This window comes from Aethalodelphis obliquidens, unplaced genomic scaffold (assembly GCF_003676395.1).
Source record: "Aethalodelphis obliquidens isolate GAN/ISIS:26980383/991018 unplaced genomic scaffold, ASM367639v1 scaffold48, whole genome shotgun sequence".
In the NCBI taxonomy this organism is placed as follows: domain Eukaryota; kingdom Metazoa; phylum Chordata; class Mammalia; order Artiodactyla; family Delphinidae; genus Aethalodelphis; species Aethalodelphis obliquidens.
Window position 1 is genome coordinate 15,651,925 of NW_020837992.1, and position 19,739 is coordinate 15,671,663.

General features: G+C 38.2%; 1 protein-coding gene across 2 annotated transcripts in view; it reads right to left on the reverse strand.

The window, feature by feature from the left end:
* Nucleotides 1–2,042: 2,042 nt before the first annotated feature.
* Nucleotides 2,043–19,739, reverse strand: part of DHX9 (DExH-box helicase 9) — a 54,427-nt gene continuing 36,730 nt past the window's right edge. For both annotated transcript variants that reach the window (XM_027083071.1, XM_027083072.1), the window contains exons 15-28: nt 17,422–17,578; nt 15,216–15,316; nt 13,677–13,890; nt 13,399–13,493; nt 13,022–13,095; nt 11,677–11,829; nt 9,283–9,443; nt 8,352–8,463; nt 7,606–7,767; nt 7,365–7,492; nt 5,027–5,256; nt 4,735–4,850; nt 3,794–3,994; nt 2,043–2,650 (exon numbers count right to left, since the gene is read on the reverse strand). In XM_027083071.1, the coding sequence (XP_026938872.1) occupies nt 2,356–2,650; nt 3,794–3,994; nt 4,735–4,850; nt 5,027–5,256; nt 7,365–7,492; nt 7,606–7,767; nt 8,352–8,463; nt 9,283–9,443; nt 11,677–11,829; nt 13,022–13,095; nt 13,399–13,493; nt 13,677–13,890; nt 15,216–15,316; nt 17,422–17,578 (2,199 nt within the window). In that variant the 3' untranslated portion in view covers nt 2,043–2,355. The remainder of the gene's footprint in view (nt 2,651–3,793; nt 3,995–4,734; nt 4,851–5,026; nt 5,257–7,364; nt 7,493–7,605; nt 7,768–8,351; nt 8,464–9,282; nt 9,444–11,676; nt 11,830–13,021; nt 13,096–13,398; nt 13,494–13,676; nt 13,891–15,215; nt 15,317–17,421; nt 17,579–19,739) is intronic.

Genomic DNA, 19,739 nt, shown 5'->3' on the forward strand with positions numbered 1-19,739 from the left:
CTTCAGTGGAGGAAGTAACTGCAGCTGCGGTGAAAACAGCAAGAGAACTAGAAGTGGGGTCTGAAGATGTGACTGGATTGCTGCCATCTCATGATAAAACTTGAACAGAGGAGTTGCTTCTTATGGATGAGCAAAGAAAGTGATTTCTTAAGATGGAATCTACGCCTGGTTGGTGAAGATGCTGTGAAGATTGTTGAAATGACAACAAAATATTATATATATGAGTCAACTGCTTTCAGATATTGGACAACAGGCAATGTAGAACTGTGACCCCCAAAATAAGGGAAAAAATTCGATGAGCCTAAGACCACCCTGACTTTGTGTGGAGGCATTCTGGATCATGACAAAGCGAGAAAGGAACAAACAGAGAAGAGCAGTCTCACCGAGTTAAAAGACACTGGAGTTTGAGGAGGGTAGTTAAAATTTGTGGGGCACAATACAGGACACAGCTGCAGAGAGAAGAGTTCTAGAAATCTGCATAGCTACTGCCTTAGGTTTCTAGCTAAATTCTGAGAACTATGCCTGCCTGAGTGGTTCTTTCAAGCTTCAGAGAATGTAATTTGATATCCCTTTTGGCCATTTCTGATTTCCCATTTCTAGTTGAAGTTGGAGGAATACGTACCAGTCAGGTGAGGCATTACTAAATTTATACCTTTTATGGGAGTTTTCACAACATGTGCAAAGGACACAAGAAAGCCATTGATTGAGGCTAGAAATTCGGTGTGGCTACTAAATGGAACTGAGTGTAGGGTAGGAGTGAGGGCATGAGAAGGGAGCTTAGCCTTTACTCCAAAGGCAATAGGAACCACTGGCTTAAGCAAAGAGGGGTGCAGTGGTGACCTTAAATTTGTATGGGAATGTTAATCTAACTGTAGTGTGGAGAATGGACTGTAGACAGGCAGAACTAAATAAGCAGGAAGATCAGTTAAGAGGCTGCATCAGTGTACATCCAAGTTAATGATAGCCTGAATAGAACAGAGGCAGCTAGTTTAGAATAGCACAACTGGAAGGTGTTCTGGAAGAATTGACTAGATGTGGTGATATTTATGGCTTTGGCAGAAACTCCTATCTGTGTTTAAACAAAGAAAAACCAGTTGAACATGAACGGAGTACAGAGCATAGGATGAGTTAGGGGGTTTTCTTCAGTTTGTAAAGTACTTAAGTTTTTTTTTATTTCTGGACAGAAATGTATGTCCAGTAAGTAGTTGTTTACCAAGGTCTGGATGCTCAGAAAGAAAATCTCAGTTGGAGATACAGATTTGAGAGTCTCTAAACCGGACTAATCAGCTTATCAACAGTAACTGCTAAAGGTGATCTAAAGAACATATGTATAATGAGAAGAGGATTTTGAAAATGACATTAACACAAAATATAAGTTGCCCAAGATCATTCATGTGTCAGCAGCATTAAGACGTGAGCTCAGTTCTGTCTCATCCAAAAACTTTGTAATCTCTACTATACTGTGCTATTCTGAAATTAGAAATGTGAAAATTCATTGGAAACTTATAAAATGTTATAAGCGTATAAACATCTCCACTAAAATAAACTAGCTTAACAAATATCCTTTGAAATACATGTTAATGTAGAGTAACTTGTCAAATATCTAAACTTTATGCACTGGTGAAGCTTCTTTGCAAATATAATCTTTATTCAAGGGTTATGTATATTAATTTTTAATTTTGATTAAAATTTTAAAATAATTTTTACACTGGAAACTAACTTAAGAAAAGAGAACGCTGGCCTTGGTCTTAGATTTTTCAAAGACAAAGCTTGGGAAAAAGTAAAAATGTTCAGCCTTAGGTCAAAAGTTTTATTCAGATACAGAGGCCCATGTCAATTGTGTACTGGCCATATTTACTGCAAGAATAACAACTGCATTTCAAGGTTATTTATTCTAACTCCTGTAAGTAAATAACATCAATTGGTGTACTTGTGAAACGAAGTACAGTTTTTCCTCTGATGTTTAAAACTAACAGATGTAATTAAGTGCCATTGTAAAATTTTTCTAATGTGTAAATAAGATCAACAATTAACTACATGGCCAGTATTCAATGTAATATTTTATTTCTATTGTATTAAACTAAAGTCAAGAAAATATCAAGTTAACTTCAAAGGCAAATCTTTACTCCTCAAAGAAAAAATACAAACTGTAGTACTTTTATAATAGAGCATGATATTTTACATAATATAAACAAAATCACCAATATACCTAAATGTTTAGTTTCCTTAAACTACGACAAACCACAGAACGGGTGAAAAATGGGTTTACTTATTGGCAGCACATAAACAACTTGGGGAAATGGGCAGCATGCATTATTTTACCTGTCAGTGCACAGGCACTGACACTCGCAAGCTTTAATAGCCACCGCCTCCTCTTCCTTGTCCAAAGTAGCCGCTCCCATAGCCCCCTCTGCCAGCTCCTCGCTGGGACCCTCCAGACCCTCTGTAGCCTCCCCCTGGGCCACCTCCATAGCCACCTCGGGAAGTCCCTCTGTAGCCTCCCCGGTAGCTGGAGCCAGCCCCATAGCCACTGCCACCGTAGCCTCCACCACCCCCATAGCCTCCACCGCCATAACTTGAACCTCCCCTTCTATATCCACTTCCATTGTCATATCGAGCCATCTTGGGAGGACGTGGACCATCTCCATACCTAGCAAGAGCACAAAACCACCACTTTAGCAAAGCATCCTTAGTACTTCTCAACTAGTCACAAAATATAAACATTCAGTCACATTCGAAAATTTAATGCATAAAGGGAATGAAGCCAAAGGCACAAATACTGAATACATCATAGACAGGTTAAATATTAAAATGAGTTAATATCAGAAAAGCTCTTAACACAGTGTGGCACACCCTAAGTACTATGTTTCATTAGTTTAAAGAAGTAGTTAACTCAGTTATAGGCAAAATGGGAAGCCAGAATCCATAAAGCACACAGCACTTCTATACATTAAGATAACAGTTTATAACCAAATGCAGTAAGCGAATCTTGACGGGGAGATTAAAGAATATTTTTGAGTGACTAAAAAAAATTTTAATGGTTGTATATTAGATCGTGTTATTCTAACACATTTTTGGGGTGTGATCTAGTATTGTTTATGCTATGTTCTCAAAAGATACATGAAGCATGCTGACGTAAAATGCAACTTAATCACAAACGATTAAGCAAAAGAAGTGTGTAATATTTATATGAAAGCAAGTGTCACAAAATGCTGACAATCAGTGAAACCTAAGAGACTATATGGGAGTTGACTGTACTGCTGTTCTGCCTGCAGGCATCAAGTATTTCCAAAGAAAGAGCTGTGGGCAAAGAAACTTTCTGAAGGTGAAAAAAACTGAAGCAGATAAAACATTTTAAGAATTAAGATAAACTTCATACTTCTTTACTTTTAGATATCCATGTTCTTGTATTTCCCTAAGATAAACCCTGATGCTTTTCATTTGAAGAATGAGTTTAACACCTCATCATTTTTTCTTTGGAGATGGCAAAGCAGTACTGAGAAGAGGACTGTCTGGGGTCTTTCACTTTCCTGTCATGTGACCTATCCTGGGCTCTATATGTACTTTAAAGATCTCCTTCTATCTCTAGCACGCACTGGTGTAATAGATCATAAACACAAAAGTAACACCCTTTTTTCTGAGTGTGCTAACCAGAACTAGACTTCATATTCAGCATTTGTCTAGAACTGTAACTCAAATAACAAGGCCTGTATTAACTAACTGTGGGAATTTTAGGCCAGTATAAGATTACTGTACTCTGCTTAGTTCAAAGAGAAGTTACTGTGGTACTCACCGTGTACTGCCAATCATAAGGTTGATGCCAGCAGCTGAGGGCCTAGAGATTTGGCGGATTGTGTTTAGCATACGTTCATTAACGGGGTCCAACTGGCTGATGATATCAGGCTGCTTGGTTACTTCAACAACCAGAGCCTCCATGGCTGCCCGGAGAGCAGTGATACAGGCAGCAGCTTCATGAGATATTTGCAGTCTGATCCTAAAATAGAGAAAAATGATTAAAAATGAGAGACGTGGTACACACAGAAAAAGACTATTATCTTTCAATTTCACACATGGCAAGTGATGGGATAAATTTAACTTCTTTCCAAGTACCAATACTTTCAACTAATGTAATGGCCCCAGAATTAGGCAAACACACGTAGGAAGAATAATAATCTAAGGTAACTTCTTGAAATTCGCTGCTAGCTATTGGCAGGAGTTGTGAACCACAAAGTCTATCGAGCAAAATACTCTTACAATACAGATCACTCAGCCTCCAACAAAAGAATGAAATAAGACACTAAGATTGTTAGTTTTGCAAGTTTTCAAGAATATGACTGAGCCTACTAACCATTCGTTATATTCTATCAATTTCTGCCAAGTGCTTACTACCCACTCACCACCAGTCTCTAAGTACTATAAAGTATACAGAAAAAAGAAGTGCCCAAGCTCCAATCAGACTCTAATTCCTTAGTGTAGTATTCATGGTAGTGGATGCGGCTCCAATGCCTAATGCATCTGCTTCTGCTGGTATAGTCAATTTAAGACTTGACTTTACTACCAACTATGAACCATACTCCTAAGATATACTACTCGCCAAGAAAAGACAGTGTTATAAAGCATCTCACTTGTGCCATCAAATTTTGCCATGTTTCACAAATTAAGTTAGATTAGCAGCTGAATCCCATTACATTTCAATTTAAGAATTCAGTTGAGTTCACATATGAAAATCCATACCAGTCATCTACAAGCACAATCTGTCCATCAGACTGGACTTTCTTGGAGGCAAAGAGAAGCAGCTGCAAGGGGGTGACTAAGGTCATGCCTTTAGCAGAGATGGCCCGGGTTCGAATCTGAAGACAGAGAAAGAGGCAAGAGGAAATAGTTGACATTCCAACTGTCAATCAACTACCATATAATGATAATGAACTATGCTTTGAAAATTAAAACTCATGTTCCCACTGCACATTAATAAGTAAAGATAATTTGGATTTTAAATGTAAACTTTTCTAAACTAATCTTTTCTTACCTTTTCACCAAAAACAAAGAAGGGAGATGGGTACTTCATGTCTTGGCTGCTAAAAGGACAATTAACAGATGACTTGTGGATAAGCGCATTACGCCCTTCAGTGGTGAGAATCTTTCTCTTTTCCTTATGATAGCACACATTGGGGTACACGCCAAAGGCCAGGAGAGAGATAACAACATCCAGATTATTGTCTGGTCCAGTGTTAGTAAACACTTGTGTCAATAAACACTCTGTTAAGAGGAAGGAGATTAAAAAAAAAAAAAAATCAGGTATCTGGCTAATCCTCACATTGCATGTATTTACCAGAATTAGATGACAATTAGAAGAATTAACTCCTCCTCCACCCTCCTTTTTCAAATAACCTGTCTAACTTCCTCTCTTCTCAGAACTCTTGCACTCAGATTAAATGCAAGGAGAAATTCTGCTGAGTAGCCACAATAAGAAAATTAAAATGTCTGTATTCTCTTATAGACTCAATAAAATAAGCTTGGAGTAAGTATTTTTAAAAAACCCCAATAACCATCTACTCTCAGAATAAGAGCTAGACTGATATGACCACAGTGTTCCATATGCTGTTTTTAAAAAGCTGTTCCTTCTACAGAAGATGGAATGACAACTTAAGAGGAACCCACTAGAAGGTGGTGGACGTCTTCACCCAAACTATGCTTTAGGCACATGGAAAGTACAATGGTAAGAGAGCGGATATACTTTGTTCTAAAAAACTTGAATCCTAGTCTTATAAACTTCCTAATTAAGTCTGGACATGTAACTTAAGCTTCTGTGTCAGTCTCCTCATCTATAAAATGGGGTAGTAAATATATGCATCTCAGGACTGTTGTGAAGAGTCTATCACACAAAAATGTTTTTCTCTTTTCCTTTGATTTTGATTAAAAAGTTATGAATTGGGAAATCCCTGGTGGCACAATGGTTAAGAATCCGCCTGCTTGGGCTTCCCTGGTGGCACAGTGGTTGAGAATCTGCCTGCCAATGCAGGGGACACAGGTTTGAGCCCTGGTCTGGGAAGATCCCACATGCCGCGGAGCAACTAGGCCCGTGAGCCACAATTACTGAGCCTGCGCGTCTGGAGCTTGTGCTCCTCAACAAGAGAGGCCACGACAGTGAGAGGACCGCGCACTGCGATGAAGAGTGGCCCCCGCCGCTCACCGCAACTAGAGAAAGCCCTCGCACAGAAACGAAGACCCAACACAGCCATTAAAAAAAAAAAAAAATCCGCCTGCCAATGCAGGGGACACGGGTTTGAGCCCTGATCCGGGAAGATCGCACATGCCGCAGAGCAACTAAGCCGGTGCGTCACAACTACTGAGCCTGCGCTCTAGAGCCCGCTCGCCACAACTACTGAAGTCCGCGCACCTAGAGCCCGTGCTCCACAACAAGAGAAGCCACCGCAATGAGAAGCCCATGCACCGCAAAGAAGAGTAGCCCCCGCTCGCCACAACTAGAGAAAGCCTGTGTGCAGCAACGAAGACGCAAAACAGCCAAAATAAATACATTTTTTAAAAAAATTAAAAGTTTAGTCAGTTTACAACAGAAGAGAATTACTTTAGTTATCTAGATACTGCCCAACTACCTTCTGTCTCTCAACTAAACAGCTGTTTCTGGTTGTGTGTTCCAATTTTCAATGTTTCAGGAAATAACTCTTGTCTCTTAATCTAATTGGAGAAAAGTACAATAGTTCAAATTCACACAAGAAATAAACAGCTGAATTACTATTCCTATATCACGTATCAAAGTCCTCTGTAATTGTCCACTAAAACCTTATTTAAAGCCAATTAAAATTTAACACAGTAGAGTTTACTTCACATCTAAAACTGAACAGATGGGCAAATTAATAAATCACCTCACAAACCACTACTTGAGGTATTTCAACAAACTGTTCATTCAAAAGGTGCTAAAAGCTAGACCTGTGTTCTTCACAAGTGGATGGATTTAAAAAATCCTCCCATCTAAAGGAGTGGATATGTGTACAACTGATTCACTCTGCTGTACAGCAGAAACTAACACAACACTGTAAATCAACTATACTCCAAAAAAATTAGTAAAAACAAAAAGTCCTCCCAAAGTAGCACAATTCTCAAAAGGTCTATTAATCATCTCTGTACTAAATTACAATTTGAACATTATAACCTTTTGCATCCTGTAAAAGACTGAATTAATGTGAAAAACTGATTATCACCAGAGTTCAAAGAAATAAGAAATAGCCAGGAACATAGAAAAAGCAAAGGGTCTAATGTTTGAAGCTAAAATATACTGCACTGTCAATGTGCATGTATTACATTAAGGTTACTTCAGATGTGTCTTAAGAATGTGAGAATCTTACCTTCTGGAAATCCAGAATTAATCAGAATCTCTTTGAGCTGAACTTTGGCTTCCCAGGTCATTCTAAGTGTAGCCATATTGAGTCTTTTGTGCTCACAAAAACGTATCTCTGCTTCTTCTCCACCCATTCTAAAACAAACAGGTTGTTAAGAGTCATTCCCAAAGCCTAAAGAACTAGATACAGATTACAAACTAGAGACAGTTCACCCAAATCTTATAATTCTCCTCTTTCAAGCCCATACCTAGCATCATCCCAAGCTTGGAATACTGATAAAAGGGCCACATGATCAGAAAATCTGTTTCCAGCAAAATTTCGATGGATATAACCCAGTCGCTTTCCTTCACTGATGAAAGGCTCCGGAAAGCAGGTGGCAGCAGAGATGGTACAAACAGCATCTCCCACACTGAAACAGACAGGAAAATTCAGTCTAGATCACATTCTTGTTCCAGCAACTTGGGCAGTACTGTTAACTGTGGGTCAGTCTTTATTGGCTATGATATTGCTTTAGCAGCACTGAAACTGGCTGAACAAAAAGAATTTTACAGCTGCTCTCCAGAGGCAAAAAGGGGAAAAAATAATGAGTTCTGATATTAATGGAAGCATATTTACCATAAACTGACCAAGTATTATATTTTTCCTTTCCCATTCTCCCTCATCTTACAAAATTTCTTAATCTTCAAAACCTTCTAATAACATATACCTGTTTTCCTAATCTTTCTCTTTGAAAGAAAACTACTTAACCTACTTAACTGCACTTCTCTTTTGAGAAGTCTGTGCTCTTTCCCCAAAAAAGTTGGGCCCAGGTGTCCATCCATTGACTGTTCTTCTCATTTCACACTTTTCTCAGTATCTAAAGTATGCCACTTCTCTACTGAAGAATATTTAGTTTTTTCTTCTATTCGAGCCCATCCTGTTTTTATTGGGAGGGGGATAAAATTCTACAACTGTTTTACCATTTAACTATCAGCAATAAAACAAAGCACTTACTAGAAAATACACCCCATTATCATCATTTTGCCAAGACGAGGCTCAATGGGGAGCTTAGCCAGGATTCGTCCCAGAGGAGTCAACTCATCATTGGTATCTAATGCATCAAGCTCTGTGGGGAGATATTTCTTTGTGAGCAGAAACAGTAATGAACACCCCTTTAACCTAGGCAAAGATGAAACATTTGTTTATAGATTAAGGTTCAGATACTGCAGTTAAGTTTTCCTCAACTGTCAAGCCAACTGCCAGCACCATGCTCATAGCCAACAATTCTCTTCACTCAGAAACAGAACAAAACCAAATTCTAGAGCACCTAACATGAAGAATGTACTAGAATTAGGCCCTGTAGGCTGTAAAGCTGAGTACTGTCCATGAGAAGTCTATAAATACAGTAATAACTGTAATAGCAGCATAAACAGCTACATGCTCTAACAAGTCTGAGAGCATCTGTTGATAATTTCTAGAAAGAAATGAAATCTGGAGAATAAAAATCTGAAGTTCACACAGCAGGTGAGCACGAGATTCAAATTCAGATCCCCTGGACTCCAACACCCTTATTTTTTCCCACTATACTACATTGTGTCTGTAAGTGTGATAAGAAAATATAAATAGATGTTCTATGAAATGTACATAAAACACTGTGGGTATCATGAATAATTCACGTTCTGATCATTAACCACCGGTTAAGAGATAACGCGTGCCTTTTCTCCATTTTTTCCCCCAAATAAGACTCACATCATCCTTTTCTTACCTTACGTTGCTCATTTTATATACACTGACCACACTAAGTACATTAAGCAACACTGGAAGTTTTGTTATCACAGCCCTGTGGACCATATCCTCTTCTTGACTCATTTGTTAAGTGTTACTTGCCAGGACAAGACAGATGGTATAATTAGCATGTGTTAGGCAGGTCTGTATTTGTAGGTACCTCTAAGTGTGTGCTCTGCTTCAATCACAGCATCCAAAGGCGGAGGTTCAATTGCCTTGGCCAGGAATTGGCCAATTCCTCCCAGACGCAGAAGTTTTATGCTCAAAGCAATTTCATGCAATGGTGTTCGGAACATCTCCGGGGTCATGTGGGTTTCGAGTCTAAGAGAAAATAAGCATAAAATAACCATCTTCACTTGTGTACACAAACGTTTATTTAAAAAAAAACTTCGCAGAGAGATAATCAGGAATATATAGAGCTGCCCTTCCCTCATCGTTTTACAATTACAAAAGAACGTTTTATATTTACTACAAAGACTCTGGACAAGACCCTCTTAAGTGGTTGAGTAGTGGTTTACGACTTCACCCTTATGGCTTGAAGGCATTTTCAGCTGAGTGAAGGAGGATGAAAAATTATCCCAAATCTCTAATGTTATTACCCCCACCCATGGCTTCTTCAGGTCTGGCTACTGACAAACATGGGTTAAAAATGGTAGCAAGGGGCTTCCCTGGTGGCGCAGTGGTTGAGAGTCCGCCTGCCGATGCAGGGGACACGGGTTCGTGCCCCGGTCCGGGAAGATCCCACATGCCGCGGAGCCGCTGAGCCTGCGCGTCCGGAGCCTGTGCTCCGCAACGGGAGAGGCCACAGCAGTGAAAGGCCTGCGTACCGCAAAAAAAAAAAAAAAAAAAAAAAAAGGTAGCAAGACCTTCTGTGGGAGATGCAGGCTAATTCTAATATCTCCCTGCTACCTCTTCCCCTACTTCCTGGTCTGTATAAATTTAGTGCCACTGGAAAGGATCTTACAGATTATCTAACCCTTTAAATTTTTAATAATAAAAACTATTAATATAAATCAGTATTAACAATAATAACAATAGCTAACATTTACTGAGAGTTTACTACGTGCCAAGTATTGTTCTCAGTATTTTCCATTACTGACTCACTTAATTCGCATTAGTATTGTATTACCTTCCTTTTTCAACTGAGGAAAGAGACACAGAAAGGTTAAGTAACTTAATCTCATTTTGTAGAATGGGGAAACAAAGGCCTAAAGAGTGTAAATGTTTAAGATTATGTGATACATTAGGCACAAATAGTATAAAATCCAAGTCTCTACGTTTCCAATTCAGGCTTATCCTATATAAACTATTTATAATGAAGATTCATAGGAACCATTTAGAGGTGAATTCCAACATTGCTGGTAAGACCCAGATCAGCTTTTATCAGGTTTACATAGATGCATATAGCATATCTATTCCTCATCCTACAGAGAAAAGAACAAAAATCCCTTACAGATCTATTCATGCTGTTAACTAATTAGGAGCTGGTTTTACTCTAATATTAGAGTATAGTACTTGTTTATTCAGGTCAAGGGACAAGCCAACCTTTAAAAAGAACTAAGTGTCTTCCAAACGTTGCAGCCAGTCTCCTGCATCAACTTCTGATGCTCAAATAAACTAACATTTGTAATTACTAGGGAGCCATATGTTACCAGTATAAAAGCAAATCAAAGCTTTGACCTTTCTTCAGTGTGCTATATACATCTGGTCACCTAAATTAGTCTGTCCCACAATTCTTCATTGTGGTACACACAAACACACCTCCTAACTCTACCTTTATTATCAACTGGTTAAAGCTAATGTACACCACACTGATTTCCAGAAACATACAACTAAATACATAACTTAAGCCTATAATTCAGAGAGAGAAGTATTTTTTATTTTTTAAATTGGGGGGTGAGGTGGGAGGCAAGGAATAACGACTTTCGAACTGAGAAGATGGTGAGCTCGCACCCCAGAGAAGTATTTTTTAAACCAATTGGTCTCATCCACAAACATTCTCCAAAAGGATCTGTGGTATAAACGGAAACGGACAAGGTATTAACAGACTTGGGTTTCAGTCCTGGAGAAGTCAGCTAAGCTTCTTAAGCTTTGGCTTCCTTACCTAAATAATGCCCTCTGTTTCTCAGGCACATAAGGAGGATCATATGACAGAGGTGATGTGCTAATGGGGGGGTAGGGGAGGGTGTCTATAAATACAAGAGTATTGTTATTTTAAAGTTATTTTTCAGAAAAGTTAACCATTCCATAAATATCAGTAATCCCAAAGTGATAAAGATGTGTGGTGTGGAAAACATGTTATGCTTTCAAAAGGTTATTAGTAAATAGTAAATTGGTATCAAACATGCCACCATTGATAATTTCTGATTTCATCCTTACCACAATCTCACTACCTAAGCTAAGTTTCCTCCAATTAACTGGAAGCACTTATGTTCTGAGTTCATTAAGTTTATGTAAGGGCAGAGAGGAGTGGGGAGGGGTGTGTGTGTAAAAGGCTAAAAAAAAAAAAACCCCAAAAAACCAACTTCATTCTTTACTCAAGAATTGGTCTTACCTCTCAAAACGAGCTCGGCTACAGAGGTGAAAGCAGAAGCCAGGCCGTACACGGCCAGCTCGTCCTTTCCGCTGCTCAAGGTTTGTTTTGGATGCCCAAACTGTAGCATAATTGGTCATATTGTTGTGAGCAGTGAACAGCTTCACTTTTTGCCTAAATAGGAAAGAGCAGTCAATTCTAAAACTCACGTGTACTATCAATACATAACTATTACATTTCCACTGAGTGGCAGACGCTTTCCAGTCATGCCTACTCGCGATGTCTGTCTGTGAGCAGCACCGCTAAGAATTTGACTCTGCACTCTTTCAGGCTGCCAACCTGCTAGGAGGCAATACAATATACATGTGCCACTTACCAGCTGGATGATGTCGGCCAAGTTACTAATCTTTCTGTGCCTCATCTGAAAATGAGTATAATACTATCACCTATCTTGCAGTGTTTTTATTTATGAACATTATGTGAATTAATGAACATATAGCACTTAAACGGGATCTGGCACGTGCAGGTGAGTGATAATTATTCAAAGCCAACTCTATTCTGAAGTTTAGTTTAACTTTTAGGCAATCTATGATCTAAAGGCTATGTGCTAAACTGGAACATGTAGCACTTCTGATGACCTCACCAAGTGGTGTTGGCACGGTCCTCTTGAACCCCTAAGCAACCTCAGAATTTGTCAATGTTACACATAGGCAGCTGGCACTAAATGACTGGGATTGGCACAAAAGAGGGGCATGCTATTCACCATTCCCTAAAGTGGGCATTGGCAAATCTTCAATTGCCAGGAAAGGCTTAGGGGCTACAGAGAGAAGACATGAGGCACAAACTGGCTAGACAGAACAATGTTTCGACGTTTTTGTCCTCTCTGTGTATCGATTAGCATGTAATTACCTATACACAATGCCTCCCTGTGTATTTCCCAGGGTATCTCATACCAAATATGAAGTCTTAATTCTTAAGTAGTGTCCTACAAATAGGTCACTTGTCATGAGCTAAATACTGGACATCTTTATACACCAAAGAGCATGCCACTGTGTGGCAGTGGTCAATGGAAACACCCAATGGGAAATGAGCAAAACACCAGCAGACAAGAATAAGTGGGAAGCAGCCAGAAGTTAGTGTTAGGCTTCGTCACTTTCTACCATAACTGATATGATGATCAACACCAAGAATCATTAATTACACTATAACTCAGTACATACAGATGCAGCACAGTAATTCTGATGGTAAGAGAACACAAGAGTTTTAAAAATAAGGTGTTTTTGATTCTGTTAACTGATTCTAGACACTACATGGAGTATTGTAAAGATTTACTGTATTCAAGGCAATGGGTTCCTTGGGAACTTACTTGCAGGAGTCAATGACATAAACAACATCATTTATGGTAATGCTTGTCTCAGCAATATTTGTGGACAAAATAACCTGTGAAGAAAGAAATGGTATTAAGAAAAATTACACTTCAGAAAATATTTTCCTATTATGTACTTAAAAGGAATGGTCTGCTTATGTAACAAATGACAACAGAATTACAGAAATCTTCAAATAAATCACTCATTCGTTGACTGGATAATTGAAAAACCTACTAAACTCATGAAGAAAGGACCCCTTTTTTCTTCCTCAATTCAGATGGATTACAATTTTTTTGGATAGCTCTTTGAAGGTCTGTAATAGTTGTCTAATATCTACGTTACTTCCAACCCCGTAACTGTAATGTCTACTACTTACCTTGGTTACTCCAGCTGGTACTGGATCAAATACTTTGCGCTGTTCCTCTCGAGGAATCTGAGAATGCAGAGGTAGAATCTGATACCTATGGCTTCCTATAAAAATATGGAAAAGTTAAGGTCTAAAAATAGGAGCCGAGTTTAAAACTTCTACATTATGCATGTTTTTAATCAAAAATTGATACAACACTAAATTTTGTTTTCACATATTGGCTAGGGTGCAAAGCAAAATCATTCATTTTTCACTCAAATAGTTGAGAATTCAAAGAAGACTCATACCAAAATGTGGATTCATTTCCAAATGCTTCTGCATAGTATAAATCAAATTCCAGCCAGGCAGAAAAACCAACACAGCTCCAGGAACATTGAGGGTCTCGATGTACTTAAGTAGAGCCTCGATGAGTTCAAAAGGAGTTTCTTTCTCATTCAGTTGAGCCATGCTCATCTTTGTTTCTGGACCATATTCATCACCACAGATCAGGTTGCAATTTGCCTGCAAAAAACAGGGAGACATATTTTGGACTGTCACCATTAGTACAGCTCATGAGTTAAGTCTCCTACATTTTACTTAATGTTCACATGACACCTAATGTCCTTATTGATTCTAGCTGATTAGTCTTATCTGGCATATAGAAGAAATTTAATTTTCAAAAACTACTGCACGCTGACATACTGAATTTTTCTACTGACCAATACTTCCCATAGGACATGACTAAAATTCAAGCACAAACTCTTAAATTTGACTCTAAAACTTCTAATGGCTCCTTCTACCAAGCTTATTTCTCTCTTATGACTATAAACTCTTGGTTTTTCAAAAATATTTTCCTTACTGATTAATAAACTGCTCCTGTGATCCTCTCTTTGTATCAATTATCATGTAATTATATATACACAATGTCTTCCTGTGTAATTCCCAGGCTCACTCATACCGGCAGACAGGGTATTTGATCACCTCATCGACATCTGAAATAATGTGGTCTGTATTTTCCAAAAAGTCTGCCTGAGAACCCATGATAAACCAAACCTTCAGTAACGGGAAATGAAGTTGTTACAATTGATTTTTTCTCCCCTAAGAAACTTTTTAATTCATCGGATTTGAGGATATAATTCATAATATAATTCATTTATATCCTCAAATCTGATTAAAAATACCCAATCCTAGGTTATGTTTATCATATTCTGCATTGCTGGCTGCCTTGTAGCATTCATTCTGTTCATGTTTCCAGATTCAAGATGCATTTTTAAATATCACTGGTCCAACTCTGAAACACTACGAAATAAGTGTCACTTTTCTTTCCTGTTTCTTAGGAAATCCCTCATCATCCCCCACTTTAATACTCTCTCCATCTGCTAATGTCATTACCATACAGTCTCTGTAACCTAGGACTGTAGCTGCTATTGCTTAAACTTTATTGTACATATGGGTCACCCGAAGGTCTTGTTAAAGTGTGGATTCTGATTTAGGAGATCTGGGGTGGGGCACAAGATTCCACCTCTCTTCCAGTTTCCCAGGTGCTGTGGCTCATGGAAAACACTCTGAGCAGCAAAGCCTTACAAAATGGGAGTTATTAAATATCTTACTCCTTTCTCTTTTTTTTAACCTTTATGCCAGAGATGATTTAACTCATGGTATGAAAAGTGCTTTTCACTGAACATGGAATTCTTTGGAGTGAAATATATCAATTAATTCAAAGATAGACATTACAGTCAATTTTTAGAAGTTTTTTGTAATGCTAACTCATTGCATGTTTTTACTAAAATCATTCCCTGCAATAACAATTTTGCCCACAATGAAAATTCTTCATGAAATTCACTTACATCATCATCTTCACCACTATCATCATCCTTATCCTTCTTCTTCTTGTCCTTTGGTGGAGGAATGAAGTGGGTCATCTGAATACAGTCTTCCAGAAAATATTCTGGCAGGACAATGCAGTCAGGTAAGTACTATCAACTTGCAGAACGGAGCAGTCTTTAAAACTCATTTTCTAATTCATAATTCAAAACTACTTCATACCCTTCCATCTGATTCTTCACAACTGCCAAGAAACTTCAGTGTCAATAAAGTCTTTTTCCAATCAAACTCAGTGTTTCCATCTCTTGGACCTTGGAGGAGGGTGAGGTATCTCTTATACATGTTCCCACAAAGCCAGTCAGGGTATCCGCTATACACAATATTCAATCAAACATTCATGGAATGCATATTGTGCTCTATGTTGTATACTCCCACAGTGTGGGTGTTATATATAGAGAGGAATTACTATCAATACAATAATATACCATAGTCCATCCTTCCTCTATCAGGATGTACAGGTAAAAATGGGTTCCTTTTAGTTATTACTCTTAAAAAAGGACTTCAATGCGAAGGTTGGAACATCTACTGATCAATTATGCTCCTGAGGTTCTTTGAAGTGTTCCAGAAGTGTTTCAGAAGTATCTCATAATCTAAACACTTCCCCCTCTATACCCTTAGAGCCCCAAAGTACCATTCTCATCTCATTATATCAAAGGTACATACTACTCATCACCGATGACATTAAACTGGATCAACCTGAGGTAGTGTTTGCCAAGTTAACTCCATCGTTGAGTGACTCGTTTCCCCCTTTCCATACTCTACTCTTTGGAAGCAATTCATTAAGCACAGCACACACTGAAGGAGTTAAGCATCACTTTGCTAAGAGAGAGTATCTACGTAATTTTTTTCTAGTTCTTCCATATGACAGCTTTGTCTTTATTACCCACTTATTTATTCAACCACCATATAAATTCACGGGTATCTATTCTATACTTTAGGTTATAATCCAATACTACGTTTTCTACTTTTTTGTTCCAACTATTCCATTTTTGGGCACTGAGAGCTTTCATGTTGACTCCTATGTCCCTTTGTCCCCTTCACTGTTTTTTTATTTTTTTAAAGCACTTCCTTACTTTCTGTCACTATAAGATGTTTCAGGCTCATCTTGTATATCCCCTGCCTCAGCTTCAGAATCAGTCATTTCTTCAAGGGCATCTGGTTCCTTTAACTGGAGAATGGTATTGGAAACATGATCTGGGTGTTGGAAACATGATCCTTGCTACTGGGATGTCATTACTTCTAGGCCTGCTCAGCAGACAGAGCTAGAAAATATATCTATGTATGCTAATCCATGGGTCCATACACATGTATATTTAGTTTTGTATCTATCCATTTCTATCTAAACACGAGTTCTCACTAATGTCTCCAATTGTAATCCAGTACCACAGGGTTCACTCAAGCCTTCCCTCATACTTACCTGTAACCTCCCACTCCAGCAGTAAACCTGGTTCCCACCATCTGTCATCCATTTAATTATTTTTTCAACGCCAGTACGCATGCAAAGCAGTTGCAGCATTATTAGCCATTATTAACCCTCGTGAGATATGAGCGCACTGACTTTTATTTCAGAGCTACCCTCACCTTCTGAATTTCAAGTTAGCATCCTGACGTAGCCATTCATCATTTCATATGTACACTGAAAAATTTTTAGCTTATTTTCATGCCCTCGATTAAACTGTGCTGTAATTTTTAAAACCAAGGTACTAGATGACTATTCTAGAAAATGGTGATGACAAAATCTTCTAAATAAACTCTTAACAATCAGAAATATTTGACCTTGAAACTCTCATCTTAATCTCACTTCAAAATCTGCCTGCTCTGGCTCTAGGAAAGATTGATTCTCTAGTTAATTTGACCCTGGCTGCTTAAACTTTTAACAGTTATTTCCCATGAACATCTATAGGCATATTAATTTACACTTGACTATAAAATCTTACAAGTTAACTTTAGCTGTAAGGACAGGAAATTCACTGGATATGCAAACTCCTCAAGTTGTAAATGAAACTCACTACTCCTTGACTAAAACCCCAAGAACGCTATGATGCATTTGATACCCTGATTTGGATTTTATTTTAAATATCCTTTAAACTATTACTCCCATCTCTAGGATTAAGAAAATCCACATTACAAAAAATGTTCACCCTCCCATCCCACCCCCACGATATTTACCTTGAACTGGGTAAGTCCTCCCATAAACTTCAATGATTGGGCAACTGAAGAAATATTCACAGAACATGCTCGTATCGATAGTAGCAGACATGAGAACAATGCGAACTTCAGGATATGCCTGAACGACATCACGCAACACTACCAAAAGGAAGTCAGTCTATTAAAACACAAACACAAATGGAAAAATAAATGCATTGAGAAGTCCTTGCTCACAAGGTACAGCTAAAAGATTTGTGTTAAGAAGCCACAAGATATCAGTGAAATTCAGTTTCTTGGGCGGCTTGTAGAAGTAAGATGAAGGATTACAGTGGGATACGGTAACAGTATTTTTAAGAACAGTTGTAGCCTACTCGTGGGAATTAGAAATGAGCGCTACTAGGGTAGGGGAAGGGAAGAGAAAAAAAAAAATTAACGAGAGGAAATTTTCAGTGAAATTTATATTTTCAGTTGCACAAACTACTAGAGAAAAGGGGAAAGCCATGATGTGCCAAAAATCAGTTTTCCAATCACCTGTAAAGTGAATCTTACAAATGCTGAAAAGGCTATATTTAGTCCATTCAAACAAAATGGTCGAGACATTTATTATTTAATAATGTAAAGTTTCCATCAACCCACCAAACAACAACATGAAAGCTAGAACTCTAATAAAACCTTTCTCTAGCTATGGGGTCTTCAAGTCCATCACTCTGTCTCCCCAAATAGAGAAATCCACCATCCTGAATCTTTTTAGTCCTTTTCATATACCTTTCCTCTGATCTATATGCATATCTAACTAGACATACATACATATATATGCATGCATACATATATTTTAAGATTTACCTATTCTATTCTTTTTTTTTTTTTGCGGTATGCGGGCCTCTCACTGTTGTGGCCTCTCCCGTTGCGGAGCACAGGCTCCGGATGCGCAGGCTGCGCGGCATGTGGGATCTTCACGGACCGGGGCACAAACCCACGTCCCCTGCATTGGCAGGCAGACCCCCAACCACTGTGCCACCAGGGAAGCCCTGATTTACCTATTCTTAACTTTATGAGAAGGTATGATATTTTATGTAATCTTTGGGGATTTCCTTTTTCACATCCTATAGCGATGCTAAGACTCACCCACGTGTGAATCACCAGAGTTATTCTTTCTGATGACTATTTAAATATCCCACTGTGTGTATGTACCCATTAATTCACCAGTAGATTTCTGGTGGTAACTACTGCAAGCATGTGGGTTGTTTCCGGGATTTTACTCTTACAAACATTTGCTACTCTGAACATCCTAGTTCATGTCTCCTACAGTACGTTTGCCAAGTTTCTGTGGGTAAGTGTAGGTATGGAACTGCACTCATAGGATGTGTAAATGTTGAACTTTTGCAGATAATGCTCAACTGTTTTCCTAAGGCATTCCACCAGTTCATAAACCACTATGAGCAATGGATAAGAGATCCTGCTGATATTTATATTCTCCAATACTTGGCATCATCACTTAAAATTTTATTAACCAAATAGATATAAAGTAGATGTACCTTATTATGGTCTTGGTGTGCACTTTCCTATTCGCCAATGAGACTGAACACCCCATCATATGTACTAGCCAAATATCATTCCTCTTTGTAAAATGCCTATTTCCTTGTTTTTCTACTGAGTCATCTGTACTTTGCTTACTGATTTGTAGGAGGTGTTTATATTTTCTATACTAATCCTTTGTTGGCTACATTGGAATCTTCTAGCTTGTGGTTTTCCTTAAAGTATCCTTCGAATGAATACATGATCTTAATCTTAATATAGATGAATACCTCAGTCTTTTGTTTCATGGTTAATGCATTTCATGTTCTAAGAAATTCTTCCAGAAAGTATAGAACTATGTGGCCCAATATAGTTGTGGCTACTGAGCACATAAAATGTGCCTGGTCTAAACTGAGATGTGTTCTAAGTGTAAAATAGACAGATTTTGAAGACTTAATATGAAAAAAACCCGCAAAAAAAAGTCAATATATTTTTTATATTGACTACATGATGAAAATATACTGAGTTAATTTTACCTGTTTTTTTCACCTTTTAAAATATGATGCTAGAAAATTAAAAACTGCATGTGTAGGCCACATTATATTTCTACTGGATAGTGCTGTCTAGATGTCTACTTATATATTCTACTCAAGAGTTTTAAAACTGCTTTGGCATTTAAGTCCTTACCTGGAGCTGATTTCTGTATCTGGTTATAAGGTAAGGATCCAAGTTCAAGTATTTCCTTATGGATGACCACTGTTTCCAGCTCCATTTACTGAACAGTCCATTCCCTTTCCACTGATCTGACATGCCATCTATCACTC